The 17,298-nt window shown below is 37.0% G+C and overlaps 2 protein-coding genes across 7 annotated transcripts; both read left to right on the forward strand.

The window, feature by feature from the left end:
* Positions 1,381–7,643, forward strand: LOC18792711. 4 transcript variants are annotated; one of them, XM_020554363.1, is made up of 16 exons: positions 1,382–1,583; positions 1,678–1,777; positions 2,546–2,665; positions 2,848–2,907; positions 2,995–3,096; positions 4,045–4,128; positions 4,213–4,331; positions 4,463–4,564; positions 4,725–4,841; positions 5,531–5,596; positions 5,689–5,755; positions 6,195–6,248; positions 6,325–6,414; positions 6,711–6,758; positions 6,834–6,872; positions 7,054–7,643. In XM_020554363.1, exons 2-16 carry the CDS (start codon positions 1,757–1,759, stop codon positions 7,159–7,161), a joined length of 1,197 nt encoding a protein of 398 aa, XP_020409952.1. In that variant the 5' UTR covers positions 1,382–1,583; positions 1,678–1,756; the 3' UTR covers positions 7,162–7,643. The 4 variants fall into 4 exon arrangements, with proteins under 4 accessions (XP_020409955.1, XP_020409952.1, XP_020409953.1 ...); XM_020554364.1 differs by having other exon boundaries at positions 1,382–1,561; XM_020554365.1 differs by having other exon boundaries at positions 1,382–1,549.
* On the forward strand, positions 8,740–15,894 carry LOC18789285 (pentatricopeptide repeat-containing protein At5g65560). Of its 3 annotated transcripts, none has more exons than XM_020554091.1 (6): positions 8,740–12,024; positions 12,680–12,794; positions 14,619–14,690; positions 14,862–15,050; positions 15,130–15,231; positions 15,431–15,894. In XM_020554091.1, the coding sequence occupies exon 1, from the start codon at positions 8,980–8,982 to the stop codon at positions 11,725–11,727; it is 2,748 nt and encodes a 915-aa protein (XP_020409680.1). In that variant the 5' UTR covers positions 8,740–8,979; the 3' UTR covers positions 11,728–12,024; positions 12,680–12,794; positions 14,619–14,690; positions 14,862–15,050; positions 15,130–15,231; positions 15,431–15,894. The 3 variants fall into 3 exon arrangements, with proteins under 3 accessions (XP_020409680.1, XP_020409679.1, XP_020409681.1); XM_020554090.1 differs by having other exon boundaries at positions 15,130–15,193; XM_020554092.1 differs by lacking the exon at positions 15,130–15,231.

A 17,298-nucleotide genomic window follows, 5' to 3' on the forward strand; every position in this document is an offset into this window, starting at 1 on the left:
CATTGCATAGGAATCGGATAGTCGTATTAGTCTGCTTGTAGTTATTGCAGTAGGATTTTCAAATTTTATTTATTTAGAAGCACGTTTCATTATTAGAAGCATGAAAGAGACGGTTAATAAAGATTATGTTATTGCAAAGGAAGCAAACCCACGAGTTGATATAATGAAATTATGGCATGATAATTTTTTGCAAAGGAAGCAAACTCACGAGTTGATATAATGAAATTATGGCATGATAATGGATACTAAAGTCCTTGGCTTTATGCCATTATTAATGGAGATATACCTTGTGGTGTATTTCTTTATATCTGAAATAACCCTACGTAGTTATTGTATTTTCACATTTGTATCAACTCTTTTTGGATAATTTATGCCCTTGTGACTTATGATCTTGGTGTCTAAGTTATAAATACAATTATCAATTACATTTAAAAAATATATATATTAGTCCTTGGAAAATGACTTCAATTATTCAAGACTAGTCCCTTGGCACATGCGTGCCAATTGGTTTTCTTTTTTATTTTATTTTTAAAATTAAGAAAAGATAACATGGGTAGTTATGTTCATAAAAGTATGACCTATTATCTGATTTTGTTTTTATTTTTTATTTTTTTAAATATGAAAAAAAATATGAATTTACCATATTATCCTCATTTAATTAATAATTTTAATTCTTACTGTTTGAATTAACCAAGGGTATTTTTTGATATTTTGAATGTTTTACTATTCTCTGTCTTTTGCTTTATATGTAGATCTTCGTTTTCTTCTCTAGCAAATTTCCATGGTCCACTTCTGTCATAATTTCAGAGAGGCAAATATGGTAGCAAATCATTTAGCTAGTATTCATCATTCACTTTTGCTTCTTTCTTGTATTTGGTTTAATAATTTCCCTTCTTAAGTTGTTATCGTTAAAATTTGACTTTTTTTTATAAAAAAAATATCGGAAGAAAATCTTCATTGTAATTTACTTTGTACCTTAACAAAAAAAAAATTGTCTCCACTTTTGAGGCCGATTCTTTTATTTTTCTTAATTAAAGACATCCTAATTACCCAAAAAAAATTAAAGAGAAGACATCCAGGAAAAAAAGAGGAAAAAGGGAGACGGACACTTGTTAGCAAGATATGGCGAGTAGCAAACAGTGTAAACGAGAGAGTAGGTATGAGAGGGCGCACTTCCACTCCACTATCCAAACATTCCAGCGTCTCTCTCGCCGCGTGCGTTCCGGGCTCAAAGTGTCTCTAGTCATCATTGTCATCATTGTCAATGTCAATAATATCATCATTATCAGGTCTTAACAACAAATTATTAAAACACACAATTAAACCCACTTGCTTGCTTGCTTTGCCTTCTTCTTCTGTTTCTTCCTATCCTAATTACAATATTTAATTAATTTAATTTCAAATTAGCACTCTCTCTCTCTCTCTCTTCTCTCTCTCTCTCGCTTTTACTGGGTTTTGAAGTGTTTGGCTGTTGCTTCCGGGGAGCGACACCGTTTCGGCGCCCGCAGAAGCATTGGCTGGCTGGCACCTTTTGCGTGCCTGCTCTTTGGTTGGACCTTCGGTTATGTGTTTGACATAGAAAAGTGTGAATCTGTTTTTTTTATATAACTTTTTGGCATTCCTTTCTTTATTCTCAGACTTTTCTTTCTTGTGCTTCTTTCTTCCTTTCTCTTTTAGAAATTGGAAAGCGAAGAACCAAAACTTGTCTCTTCAACTTATTCTTCTTCTTCTGTTCCTTTCCTTGCTTGCAACAACAATGATCAACCTTTTCAATCCTGTGAGCTTCTCTCTCTCTCTCTCTCTCTCTATGGATTTTTGTTTGTATTTATGAGCCTGAAAATGATTGATTATAGCTTTTGTGATTCTACTTGACTGTCTTCTACCTACCGACTGGATCATTGATACATTAATTATACATATAATTGTTTGTTTGGGTTTAATGGAGTTGGAATTCTATTTTGCTTTGTTTGCTGTTTGGTTGCTGAGAAATTGTAGAGGAAATGGAAGAAAAACGTATCTTTTTCTCTCTATTCTTTTGTTTCCCGGCCGCCAGACTGGTTGCCCATGAGTTCAATTTTGTACAGGTTATGGGAATTGAACTTCAATATGGGCAGAGACTATGTTACAAGAGAGAAAGGCTTCGAATTTGAGGCTGAGTTATGATTCTCTTTGATCATAGTTGCACGAGTACATGGACATGGGAATTTACTTAAAAGCGAGATAGTCCTATTGTTGTGGAATTTGGATTAGTGAATCACTTAAAATTGTTTCCCTCTGTTTGCTTATTGAGAATTTTTTTTGGAAAGGAAAAGCTCAACGTTTGTTGTTGTTCAGAGATTTTAATTTCTTTGGCTAAGAAGTTAATAATGCTGCATCAATTAGTTTGGAAGAATGCTTATGACTACTTTAAATCACTTCTGCTTTCGTTCTGCCTTCATTGTTTGCTTTCTTATTTTCCCTCTGCTTCCTGATACGGCCAACCGATGCTCTTGATGTATCAAATGCAATACAATGAGATTGTTACTTAGCTCAGTGTTTTTGTCAGGCCTCCGCACTGCCAGATCCAAAGAACAGATCTTTCTATTGCAGTCTCTTCATTGTAGCTTCATTGATCTGTGGTGCTTACTTCATTGGTGGTGCATCCATTGCTAAGGAGTATAAGGAGGTATGTCTTTCTGTTTCAATATCATCTACCTAAATATCGCTTAGTAGCATGTAAAATATTTCTGCAAGTTATGTGCATCTTTTACTTGAACCTCATTCTACATTAGCGAAGAAAAAAAACGTCTGAATGAATTTTTTGTGTGGTCATCTCTTATTAGTTAAATACTTCTAAAAAACTTGCAGAGATTAACAAGATGGAAAGTGATCTACACTAGGCAGAACACAAAGTTTGATACATGCAAGGTTTGCCTCTTACAGAAAAAAATGTGTCCTCTTTATAATGGCAGTTGAAGTTACTTCTATGGCTGATTTTCCCCTCTTCTTCCTCAGAACCGTTGCCAGCCTTTGGGGAGTGAGGCACTACCAGAAGGAATTGTTGCCAAAACGTCGGACTTGGAAGTGCGGCCTTTATGGGGCTCGTCTGTGAATAATGTATGAGATGTTATGGCTTGTTCTCATTGAATTTTAGATAATGCCATTGGTTCATCAGTTAGTTTATAAATATCTATACTTATTTCTGGTTAATTTCTCAATGGGAATGTGGGAATGCATAATCATCCTTGTATGAGAACCATGAATTTTATTGCTAACTAGTATTTTCTCCCCTGTCTTCCATGTGCCTTTAATATATCATTTATGGTGACTAGTTTCATCATTGTATTACATGTTTTCTAAAGTTTTGCTTGGTCCAAAAGCCGGTGAAATCTGTTTGACCTGAATCTGATAAAAAAATTCTTATTATTAGTTCCGTATCAGTAACATCTTATTATAGTTTGCCTCGACCATTTTAACATCTTAATTTCATAAGAAGTAAAAAGAGTGTTGTTTTAAGTTGTAAGCTCCCAATCATTAATCTTCAATGCATTCATCCCCAAATATAACTGCCAGCACTACAACTTACTTCCGTTGAGGATATCACAATTTTCACACCTGATTCTTCTGACCGTGTGAACATGATTAGCTTCATATACGTTATGTTCTTAAAGTAATCATCCGTTTTGGAATCAGCTAATGTTGGTACGTAAAGCATTACATTATGTTTACACAAATTGTTGCTAGAATTACCTTTATTGGCTTCTAAAACTAAACATGTTCTTGTTCCTGCTTGCTATGTTGCAAATCATGACAGCATTTTTTTCTCCATGCTGTATGGATTTTTTTTTATAATGTTTATGTTTCTTTACAAACGACTGCACATTTTTTTAAAGACTTTTCCCACAAATAAGAAAGCTTGCAAATTCTAGTTTAGGGACATTGTAAATTCTTTCTTGCACCCGCTTCATTCCCATTGACATATTAATGTGTTTGTGTATCTATATTTTTCTTTAATTTTTTTTGGTGGGTTTATGCTGCCTAAAAATTGCAAAATTCTTGTGTCAGGAAAACTCAAAACCTTCTATGAGCTTGCTGGCAATTGCAGTTGGAATAAAGCAGAAAGAAATAGTAGACAGAATTGTTAAAAAGGTAATGATCTATTGGCTCACGCCCTTTACATTAGAATATTCTGTCCATTTATAATGTTTTGAAATATCTGTTGTTGTTTTGCAGTTTCTATCAAGTGATTTTGTTGTAATGCTTTTTCATTATGATGGTGCTGTGGATAAATGGAGAGATTTAAATTGGAGTGATCGTGCCATACACGTGTCTGTGATGAATCAAACTAAATGGTAACATTGATTCTCTCACGTGGTTACCTAAAACTATAGTTAGTTACAAATAAGTTACCATTCATTGGGTGGGAACACTCTCTACGTGTTTGGATAACATCTTGATGAAACAATACTGTATGATGACATAGGTGGTTCGCCAAGCGTTTCTTGCATCCAGATATAGTTTCCGAGTATGAATATATTTTTCTTTGGGATGAGGACCTTGGAGTTGAAAATTTTGACCCGAAACGGTAAGCATAGTCAGTTAAAACTTTAAAATGATCTTGGCACCCTATAGTGATTACTATTAAATTTCACATATCAATCTGGTCTGCTATGATGGTTTTAATAAAATACAATATGACACAGAGACGTCATGCATTGTGTTTTGATCCTGTTAATCTCATGTAGATATCTATCCATTGTTCGGGAAGAGGGACTTGAAATATCACAGCCAGCACTTGATCCTGACAAGTCAGATGTGTATCATCCAATTACTGCACGTGTGAAGAAATTAAAAGTGCACAGGTTTGTGCAGTTTGTTTCCTGGAAACTGGATTTCCTATGGCAAAAGTACTGCTTAATATATGAAAAGACCAATGCTGGTGAGGTACTGTTTAGTCCTGGGGGTATCTTTCAAGAGAAAGAATGGCTGTATATTGCTTGATTAGTCCTTGCACTAACTTTCAAGCCTGCATGTTTTAGCTCGGAGATATTTATATCATAGTTACAAAAATACACATAAAAGCCAACCCCTAATGGGGACTAATAAAAGACAATAATTTTCAACCATAAGTTAGACAGCCACCAGAATCCCAAAGTTTAACCCGTTAGGGAATGCGCCAGCAATGTTTATCAACCATATTTTATTACCTGTCCATTTTGGTGGCCTCCTTTGACCCAGACCACGACCTGGCCCGACGGGTAATCTTTGGGCATTTTATTTGTAATGACCTAGTATACATAAATTTCATTTGCAATTATGTAGAGGACGAGCTATGATTGAATTTGAGAGGAATGGGCAAACCATATGCATTTGCTTTGTATATTTTACTGTTGCTATGGTTTTTTTCATCAATTGCTTTCTGGCATAGCCACCATTTGGGGGATTTCTCATAACTTGTATTTTTCTTAGTGTAATATTATTTTTTTACTCTGGGATATCAAGGTATACATTAGAATTGACTTTTATCCATCTTCACCTAATTTTTTAACAGAAGGTTTTATAAGTTTAAAGGCAGTGGAAGGTGTGACAACCACAGCTCTGCTCCTCCGTGTGCAGGGTAAGCAACTGCCTATGCACTATCCTCTATGTTTATATTTCTGAATAAACTATTACATCACTGAAACGTTTCCTTTTGGGTGTTTGGTACAGTTGGGTGGAAATGATGGCACCTGTATTTTCAAAAGCTGCTTGGCAATGTGTATGGTACATGATCCAGGTAAATAACCCCTAGAAAACCAACACCACCCACATTCACAACATATTTACTTTTGGTAATGAACAAAAATACATGACAGAGTGTAGATGGGTTGCCAATAGATCTCATCATTTATGCCTCCACCAATTTTTTATTATTAATGGTTACACTGAATAACCCGTGTAAGTTAAACACAAGAATATATTGTTGTAGAAACAACCATTAGATGCAAAATAATATTTTATTTTGGATAATTTTTACTATTTTCTAGAAAGGTCAGTCCAGAAGCCTTGCTATAAAGTATATAGTTACTATGCACCATATGTAAGTGCTTTCGAAATTTTGGAAGTCAAAATTGGATTATGTCAACTCTGCACTGTACGTTGTTTCTATGGAAATTTTTCTATAAGAAACTTTATGGTGAATATAATTATTCTGTGATTATTTATTCTCCCTACAGAATGACTTGATCCATGCATGGGGCCTGGACGTGCAGCTTGGTTATTGTGCACAAGTAATTCTTCTACCTTATAGCTTTCATTTTTAACTCCTTGGCTATACTTTGTGATACCAGAACTATTATCTTTCAGGGAGATCGAACAAAAAATGTTGGTGTGGTTGACTCTGAATATATAGTTCATCTTGGTCTTCCTACACTTGGTGTCTCAGATGGAAATAAGGCAAGTATAGTGGCATCAAGGCATCTTGGGCCTTTTTAACTGTTCACAATAGTAATGTTGAAGACTCGTCTGGATTTTTACTGTTTGAGTCCGATACATCTTAGCTTATGCAACATCATTAGTGTGAAATACTTGGATTGATGCAAGATGTACTCTTATATAAACATTTATTGATAAGGATGTGTATCAAACATGATTTCTGGTTTTGTTCTAGCAGGATAAGCTGACCCATGGTCTTGATGTTCAATATATTCTCTGATTTTTTTTTTTTCTTTTCCATCTATTCCTCTGCATAGGTGACTAATGCTCCAGCTCCTCCTCAGAAAGGGGACCCCGAAGCATTGGTGTGTTTTGAATTTCTTTTTCTGTATTAGATTCTTTATTTACATATATTGTGAGTTCATATTTTGTAATTTCAGGCACCATCTGCCTCTGATAAAGTCAATGACAGAGCTAAAGTAAGTTTTCTTCACATGTCCTATTTTGTCAACTGCTTTGTCCTGCTCATCAGGATTGTAGATTCTGTCAATCTTGTATTCTCTCGCTCTGTGTGCACGCACATGGGCATTTGTAGACGATGCAACTATTTCATGTACATTCTTTACAGCTACTTATCTGGTGAGTGTGACATGTTGGCAGGTTAGGATGCAGTCCTTTATTGATATGCAGATCTTTAAAGAAAGATGGAGTAATGCAGTAAAGGAGGATAAATGTTGGGTTGACCCATTTCAACTATCAGCAAACTGAAGTATCCATCGTCTATTTACAGGACATCCATCACGCAAAATGCATGGTTGGTGGCCCTTCTTATACACAGACAACAGAAATCAGACTCACATCACTGTGCATACAATTACCGCGTGAGACAATATATCGCAAACGACATATAGAATTTTCTGGTGATGCAGATTCGTTTCAAACAGCTGACGACAACTATTTGAAGACTGACATGGAAGTTGTGATATGAAATTCACTCACCAATTTTGTTGAATAGCTGGTGCCTGGTGACACAACGTATTGTTGTATTCCAGGCAGGAATGGTCTGTCCAGCTTATTTTGTTGTGATTGTATCATCAATTCGTTGTAAATCGCATCATATGAAGGCTCTTTTGTTGATAAAGGTTGTACATTTTTGTTTTCTTTAGGGAATTCAGTGTTTGTTGAGATGCAATTGTGTGTAAAGCTCTTTGTTTGCAGTTTATTAAAGCGAACAGATAAGTTTGTGGAAAGAATCCTCTAGCCGGCTCTTTGGCAATTGATGGGTAAGTGAAGCATGAGCTTAATTGTGAAGGGAGAAGAAACGGAAGGGGATGAAACTATTTGAGTATGAAGTGAAGTTTTTAGAACTTTTAGAACTGCAACCGTATATTTCGTAAAAATAAAACACAACCATGGACATCATCATCACAAGAAGCATACACAAAGTTGCAAAACAACACAAGCCTAGAATCCAACACTTTGATTTTGTAAAACATAGCCTGATCGTTCTTTGTAATTTTCACGATGTCATTAGTTAACATGTCACATGTTGTTACATCTAACATTCTCTTTCCAACTAACGCCCTATTTGAGATTGCTTTTATTTTTTTCACCAAAAATTTGCTTCACTTTAAAGTTAAGGTGTTTGTTAAACCATATAGAATTGAGGTAGGAGTAGTTTTAATTACTAAAATGTCCTCATTGTTAGGTTAAAGTAAATGACAAATTTGGAATTTAAAAAATTGTGTGAGGATATAATGGGTAAAAAAGATGGATTTGTAATGGGTTAGTTCTCTAGGAATTAGAATACCACCTCTAACTCAAGAATTGGATTCTTGATTTTGTGTGGAATCAACTTACTTTTTAATTCATTGATGTGAAGTAAACACAGAAATCCTCCATATTTGAAATTCAATTCCTGATTAATAAATACACCATAAGATAGTGGAGATCAAATGCTACTACACCAAATGGTCATTGAACAAAACGTCCCAAAAACAAAGAGAATTTGGAAACCCAGTGGGGGGTTTTGGACTTATTTTCTCTATATGTCGAATACTTATTATTATTATTGTTAATAGAATTAATAGTCTCTAAATTATAGGGGAGAAAGTTTCTCACACACAAACTACTACGGTGTCATGGAATTTCGAATATGAGACCATTAATATGCAAGATAATATTCATTTCCACTGAGCTAGATCGTGTAAACATATGTAGGATAATTGGATTTGTCATGTCCTGCCTGGCCCACCGAACCAGGCCTAAAGGTCCATGAATTTAGTTTCGTTGAGTTGAGCCCACATCTGCAGGTGCTCCAGCCAGCCGTGGCTCTGTGAGTTGGAAATTGGAAGTGAAGCGTCAAGGAGTGTGCAGAGAGAGAAACACAAACCTACTATTCACCCCTCCTCCTCCTCAAAACACCACCATTTTCTCATTTTTCTGATTCAATTTTTTTATGCAAACAGTAGGCTATGCACCTTTTTTCTTACTCCCTCAAATCCAAATGCAATCCATTCTCATGAACTGAAGAATTGGGTGGTCCTCCTCCTTCCTCATCCATCCAATGCCCCAACAAAGAAGAAGATGATGAGAAAACCCAAACCCATTGCCATTATCTGTTGTATCAACCACCCACCTGAGCCCTTCCTCTCTCTCCTCCTCCTCATCAAACCCTTCTCCACCTCTTCCACCACTGCCGCTGCTTCTCCTTCTCTTCCTCCAGTCCCCGAACAGCCAGTGGATCTCTCCTCCCAGCTCTTCGCCATTCTCTCCCGCCCCAATTGGCAACGCCACCCTTCCCTCAAGAAACTAATCCCCTCCATTTCCGCTTCCCACGTCTCTTCCCTTTTCGCTCTCAATCTCGATCCCCAGACCGCCCTCGGCTTCTTCAACTGGATCGCCCTCAAACCCGGTTACAGGCACACCGTCCATTGCCATTCCTCCTTGCTCAACATTCTGATCCCCAATGGGTTCTTCCGGGTCGCCGAAAAGATCCGAATTTCGATGATCAAGGCTTCCACTTCCGCTCAGGATGCCTTGTTTGTGCTCGAATTTTTGCGGGGAATGAACCGCGCACTAGAATTCGAGTTCAAGCTCACTGTCAGGTGCTACAACTTGCTCCTAATGTCATTGTCTAGGTTTTCCTTGTTTGAAGATTTGAAAACTCTGTATTTGGAGATGTTAGACGATATGGTTTCGCCGAATTTGCATACGTTTAATACCATGATCAATGCTTCCTGTAAATTGGGCAATGTGGCTGAGGCAGACTTGTATTTTAGTAAGATAGGGCAGGCGGGCTTGCGCCCTGATACGTTTACGTACACTTCTTTGATTCTGGGACATTGTAGGAATAAGGATGTGGATACTAGCTATAGGGTTTTTAAGCTAATGCCGCACAAGGGTTGTCAAAGAAATGAGGTTTCCTATACTAATTTAATACATGGGTTTTGTGAGGTAGGTCGGATTGATGAGGCTTTCAAGTTGTTTTCTCAAATGGGGGAGGATAATTGTTTTCCAACTGTGCGTACATTTACCGTTCTTATTTGTGCATTGTGTAAATTGGGAAGGAAATTAGAAGCTATGAATCTATTTAAAGAGATGACGGACAAGGGTTGTGAACCAAATATTCATACTTATACCGTGCTCATTGATAGTATGTGTAAGGAAAATAAGCTTGATGAGGCTAGAAACTTGCTAAACAAGATGTTGGAGAAAGGGTTGGTTCCTAATGTTGTCACCTACAACGCAATGATTGATGGGTACTGTAAGGAGGGAACAGTTGAGGCTGCACTTGATATTTTGGCTTTGATGGAATCAAGTAATTGTTGTCCAAATGCTCGAACATTCAATGAATTGATTTCCGGGTTTTGTAAAAGGAAAAATGTATACCAGGCAATGACACTGCTTAATAAGATGCTTGATCGGAAGCTCTTGCCAAGCCTAGTTACATATAATTCATTAATCCATGGGCAGTGTAAGATAGGCCATTTGGATAGTGCTTATAGGTTGGTTAATTTGATGAAAGATAGTGGTTTGGTTCCTGACCAATGGACTTACAGTGTTCTCATAGACACTCTCTGTAAGAGGGGGAGATTGGAAGAAGCTCATGCCCTGTTCGATTCTCTCAAAGAGAAAGGCATAAAGTCAAATGAAGTGATCTTTACTGCTTTGATTGATGGTTATTGCAAGGTTGGGAAAGTCAGCGATGCCCATTCCTTGTTTGATAGAATGCTTGCAGAAGACTGTTCGCCAAACTCGTACACTTACAATACCTTGATAGATGTGTTGTGCAAAGAAAGAAAACTGAAGGAAGGATTATTACTGGTGGAAAAAATGTTAAGTATTGGTGTGAAACCTACGGTACCTACTTATACAATTCTAATTAAGCAAATGTTGAAAGAAGGGGACTTTGACCATGCTCATAGGCTTTTCGACCAGATGGTGTGTTCTGGTAATCAACCTGACCTATTTACTTACACTACATTTATTCATGCATATTGCGGCATAGGGAATGTAGAAGAGGCAGAGAAGCTGATGATTAAGATGAATGAAGAAGGAATTATAGCAGACTCATTGACTTATACATTATTAATTGATGCATATGGACGTATGGGATTAATTGAATTGGCATTTGATGTTCTTAAGCGTATGTCAAATGCTTGTTGTGATCCTTCTCACTATACCTATGCCTTTCTGATCAAACATCTTTCGAATGAAAAGTTAATGAAGACAAACAATAATATAGTGGGACTTGATTTGGTCCCAAATGTCTCCTCCATCGATATTACTGGTGTTTGGAAGACAATGGATTTTGAAATTGCTTTAGAGCTCTTTGAAAAAATGGTTGGGCATGGTTGTGCACCCAGTACGAACACTTATGACAAGCTTATAGTAGGTCTTTGCAAAGAGGGACGCTTGGACGTAGCCCAGAGGTTATACAGTCATATGAGAGAGAGAGGAATTTCTCCCAGTGAGGATATTTATAATTCTCTTCTTACTTGTTGCTGTAAGTTGCAAGTGTATGGAGAGGCATCAATATTGGTGGATGCGATGATTGAGGATGGTTATTTACCAACATTGGAGTCCTCAATGTTGCTTGTATGTGGGCTTCTTGATCAAGAGAAGACTGAGAAGGCAAAAGCCGTTTTTCGTACTTTGCTTCGTTGTGGGTATAACTACGATGAAGTAGCTTGGAAAGTTCTCCTTGATGGTTTACTTAAGAGGGGTCTTGTCAATATATGCTCTGAGCTCGTAAGCATCATGGAGAAGATGGGTTGCCAGCTTCATCCTCAGACATATTCGATGTTGATTGAGGGAATTGATGGACCGTAAAATACTGATATTTGATGTTGGTGTTTTCTGGGTTTTAAATCTTTATCCGTGAGCACTACAACCAAAGTGATTTAAAAAAATTATATTCACAGTGATTTTGTGTAAGCGCTATGAATTGTGAATACGAGCGTTTTCACCTAGTTATTTATGTATCGAGAGAATGTGACACAGGATTTGTAGTCTTTCAAGTGTTTTATTTGCTATGTGAATATACTTTCTCTTCATTCAGCGAGTACATATATCATATGTTTCTCTGGGATGAGGACCTTGGCGTTGAGGATTTTTCGACAAAAAATGGTAAGCATAACCAGTTAACTTTGATAGAATGATCTTTGGCATTCTGTGATGTGATTGCTGTTAGATTTCACACTATTTTGGATGCTTTGATGTTTTAGATTAAGAAAAAAATGCAATCCTGCACATGTATGTATGCTTATTTCCTTTGCACAAGGCTATTAACTGCAATATCTGAATTGGAATTATTAGAATGTCATGATTTTGTTTAATCTGAGTGCACAAGAAATTAAACCTAGAATAGTTAAACGCCAAAGTCTAGTTTCTCCAAGTTAGAGTCACAAAGCCATTCAATTACCCCTAAACACACACACGTGAATGCATAATATGTGACTATTTCTCCTAGTAATAAGTATTATACCTCACATTCTTGTCATTCCGATAAAAACCTGTCTCACATATTCATACAACAATAGTTTCAACAGATTTTATGGAGAAATTGTTAGAAATGAAGGCATTACTTTTCCTGAAAAAATGGGTTTAAAATTTGGACCACTACTTTACCATTTTCTTACTAGTAAAGATGACGACACTAAACCAATCTTTGTATTTTGAACAATAAGACACATTATCACATAAACAATTTTTTTGTTTCCCCTTTTATCCCATGGTGCTCAAATTTTTTTATTCCATCATGAACATGTTAAATCTCATGTAGATATCTAGCAATTGTTCGGGAAGAGGGACTTGAAATATCACAGCTTGCAGTTGGCTGCCAACTCAGAGCCGTAACGTTCAGTCAATGCATGCATGAAGAAATCAGAAGTGCAGAGGTTAGTGTATTTATTTTTCCTGGATAAGTAGATTTCTTTTGTAATATTGCAGTCTGACTAATAGCCACAGTACTTGAAAACGAAGGCACCAATATAGTTGAGGGATTTATCAGTACATGGATTTCTTTTAAGACAAAGGAAAAAAAAAGAAAGAAGATAAAGCTAAAAGAAAATAAAGGAAGGTAGAATTTTGGCATTTTGTAGGTGAAAGGTACTCTGGGAAGAATAAAAACTTTCCGGCAAGAATACAGTTAATGATGGTGGTCTTTTCTGATGGAAGAACATATCTGACCTTTTTCTGTTGCTTTTTAAGTGTAAACATATCTGGCTTCATCTTTTTCGAGTATATAGTTTTCTTTTCACTTCCTGTGTGGTGTCATTGTACTAGGGAGAGTCTCAAACCCCAAACCCTAAATCTTTGACCTTCAGTGAAGTAAAAGTTTCTGCTTCGCTTTCCTTCTAAGAGATCCATCTTTACTCTGATTCTTATTTCATTTTTTTATAAATTTTGTCCTCTTCCTCATGACCCAGATTGATCTTTAAATTTACATAGGATCCTAAACTTCCAAAGGAGCAAAACCCAGCAATTTTATTTCTCTCCTCCCCTTCCTCCCCCTCTCCTCCTCCCCCCCCCCCCCCCCCAAAATTATCTCACATTTGGTCGTCTTAGTCCTTGTTAGGCCAAGATAAATAGGGGGAGTGTAGACATCTTTTATAAGAGGATTGAAAGTTTGATGGTAAATTTTCTGTGCAAAGGCATGATGGGAGGGAATAAGAGTAATTTGGTCAATGGGACTTGGTGATGCACATGTTGGGAATTTAATAAGGAGAAATAAACCTTTACATGTGAAATGGTTATGGAGGTTTTCACAGGAGAGGGATGCTCTTTGGTAGGGGTTGCATGACAACGGGTGGGGTTTGTAAAATTGTGACGAGAGGTTCAGGTCGATGTCCTTGGAAATATATCTCCGAGGCCTACATTCTTTGTTGTCTTTTTGTTGGTTTGGAGTTGGAAATGGACAAAGCGTGAGGTTTTGAGAAGACTGTTGCGTAGGAGAAACAGCTTTCTGTAATCTATTTCTTCCTTATGCAGATGATCCCTTTTCCTTACTATCCCATTCATGTACAGATTCTTCTTCTTTTCTTTCGAGCTAGGATTTTGGGTTTAGAAGGAATCTAAATTATCAGGAGGTGGGGTTTAACAGAGTTATTGGCTGTCTTTGAAAATGTGTGGTTCCATCTAGAGTGGATAGAAGAGTATGGATTTTGGGGTTGCTGGGAGTCTTCTCATGTAATTTTTTTTTTCAAAACAGCTAATGGACAACTCTTCTCTCTCCCTTTTTGGCCCCTCTCATGCAATTTGAAAGGCTGAAGTACCTCCTAAGGTAGGGGTGTTAGCTTGGATTATAGTTCATGGGTGGTTGAATACTTGTGATATGGTTCAGAGGTGACAACCTTCTTGGTGCCTTTTACTCCATCCGTGTCTGATGTGTAAAAATGATAGTGCAAGATTTGAGTTCTTTGGAGGCAGAAAGGGGGGCATAGTGTTGAAAAGATGCACTGTGTTGGTAATTTTTTGGGTGGTATGGATAGAGGTATAGGAGGATCTTTGAGGAAGGGGTGAGGAGGTGGATCTGGAGAGGGTTCGATTTTGGGCATCCCTTTGGCGTGAGTACCTTCAGAGTTTAGGAATGAGCTCTTCTCAGACTGTTTTTGAGGATTTGGAACGCTGCTGTATTTTAGCCTTTAAATCAATCTATCTGTGTTTAATATTGTACATCAAATCAATCTGCATTTAATACTGTGCATCAAATCAATCTGCAGGCAAATTGCTTTTATGAGTAAGGAAGTCAAAATTGGGTTGCGTCAACTCTGCACTGCATCTTGTCTTTATGGGTAATTGTTCTCTGATTAATTATTCCCTCCAAAGTGACAGAATGACTTGATTCATGGGGGTGTGAAATGCAGCTCTGTTATTTTGCACAATTAACTTTCCAGTGTTGTAGGCTGTAGGCTTGTAGCTTCCATTTTTAACCCTCTTGGCTGTGTTCCTTGACTATCTTTCAGGGAGATCGAACAAAAAATGTTTCTGTCATCGGCTCTGAATGGTTTATCATAGTTTTCATACATGGCATCGCAGATGACGTTAAGGCAAGTAGCCAAGTATCAGCCTCTTCAGGTTTTTAACTGTTTGGCATGGCAATGATGACAAATTGTCTGGTTTATCATGGTTTGGGTCCTACCCATCTGTAGCAGGTGACTAACATCAATAGTTTGATTAATATAAGCTGATATGGATGTGCATTCGAAATGATTGCTTATTTTGTTCTGACAGGATAAGCTCACCTTTGGCATTGATGTTCCATGTTGTCACACTTTCCATCTATTCATTTGCACAGGTGAATATTGCCCTACCTCCTCAAAAAAAGACTCAAAAGTATGTGTGTTTGAATTCTTTGTTAATTTTCATTTTTCCTTGCATTAGATTATTGATGTACAATGAGAATTTAGGAACCGTCGGGTTCCCTTAAAGTCAATAATAGACCTAAAATAAGCCTCAATATGTCCTTTTCATCCATCGCAACCACTTATGTACTTATGTGCTTCTTATGATGGTTTCCTGTATTGAAATGAAGATCTGGAAAGATGGAGTTATGCGGTACAGGAGCTTAACGGTGTTTGGTTGACCATATCAGTTGGTGGCCATTCTTATACTCAAGACAATAGAGACCAGAAATCTGTCATTGTGCATGCAAATATCTGGTGCAGAACCAAAGGAGAACCAGCTTGGGGAGCTTAGAAGCGGTTGGAATCCTACTCAACAGCCTTACCTGGCATGATGCATCTCAAACAATATATAGAACTTTCTGATGATACGATACGACAGCTGATTAAAAGTATTTCAAGTGTGATTGGGAACTCCTTAACTGATTGTGAAATTAAAATATTTCTTCTCCATAAGCTTCAAGGCGCTCCTCATGAAAACGGCATAAGCATTTTTTGTTGTTGCCTCACACATTTTTCAGTTACATTTGGGAGAAAGTATATTAGTTAATGCATTAGCCAGAGGACATTTTTATTCATTTGCTGGTTTCTCTTTTTTGTGTGTGTTTTTTTCCTTTCAAAACAGACCATATTATTAGAACTTGAACATGAGATAATATTGTTTTGCAAGGAATTTCCAAAGAAATACAAAGAAAATGACAGCATATGAAACTTCAATCCCTAAATCAGACACTTTACCCAAATCGATTTAGGGCTGACACACAATATCAAGTCCAGAATGAATTCCATAATAAATAAATTCAAGTCCCAAAAATTCATACGAATATGTTAAGGTGAGTAGAGACATACGATGTAGACCTTGTTTTTGGTCGAATGGATGTTTCTTCTTTTTGTTGCTGTTTTTCTTTTCCTATTTCTCTCTTGTGGGGATATCTTTTCCTATTTCTCTCTTGTATCAGGACATTATCGTAATTTGTGACGTAGCGAAAGTTTTATCATTGTTAGTTTATTACATTTTTATGTTTTAAAAAAATATGGCTTTTTATCACAAATGGTCCTTCACGTTTACGAAATTATCACGAATGGTCATTGAGGTTTTTTTGTGACACTGTAGTCCTTAACGTTTGGGCTTTTTATCACAAATGGTCCCTGCCATTATAAATTCAGTTAAGTGCGACTAAGTGGAGCCCACCTGCCCAATTACATTGTGACACGTGGATAAAAAATAATTAAATAATTTTTTAATGAAAATTCCATATTTATTTTTTTCTGCAACTTTTCATCCCCCTCCTTACTCCGTCTCTCTCGCTCTCCACCCTTTGCTCTCCATCTCCCTGTCTCCTTCTCCTTATGAACCATAAGAAAGTGGAATGCCTGTTGTCTTTAGCCAATGACTTGCTCCATGTAAGAACAAACCAATTGTAAACTGCCTCGCAATCTCTTCACTGCAAGTCTTTTTATAGCCTCCCCATTTGACCTAGTGCCTTGTATCTGATCCAGGTCCAAAATTCAAGTACTCTATGTACTCCACGGTTTCCACAGTGATTTGATTTGGGTCTGTTCCTCTAAGTCAAGCAGATCGACTTAAGTTCTTAATATACTAGTTTTTTGGTTGATTATTGGGTGGACAACTGATTCCATGGAGGACTAGGATATTTTTTGAGGTAGAAGATACACACTTCTAGAAATTCAACTACTTGTATGCCTATCAAAATATTTGGTATTTTTAAAAATGATTAGCTTAGTAGAAGTTTGGCGACTGGAGTTGACAGGGAGAAGAGATGGAGAGCAAAGGGTGGAGAGCGAGGGCAGAGGGGGAGAGAGACGGAGTAAGGAAGGGAGATGAAAAGTTGCAGAAAAAAATTTGGAATTTTCATTAAAAAAATTATTTAATTATTTTTTATCCACATGTCACAATGTAATTGGACAGGTGGGCTCCACTTATCTTCCACGTCACACTTAACAGAATTTATAACGGCAGGGATCATTTGTGATAAAA

This window comes from Prunus persica, chromosome G1 (assembly GCF_000346465.2).
Source record: "Prunus persica cultivar Lovell chromosome G1, Prunus_persica_NCBIv2, whole genome shotgun sequence".
In the NCBI taxonomy this organism is placed as follows: domain Eukaryota; kingdom Viridiplantae; phylum Streptophyta; class Magnoliopsida; order Rosales; family Rosaceae; genus Prunus; species Prunus persica.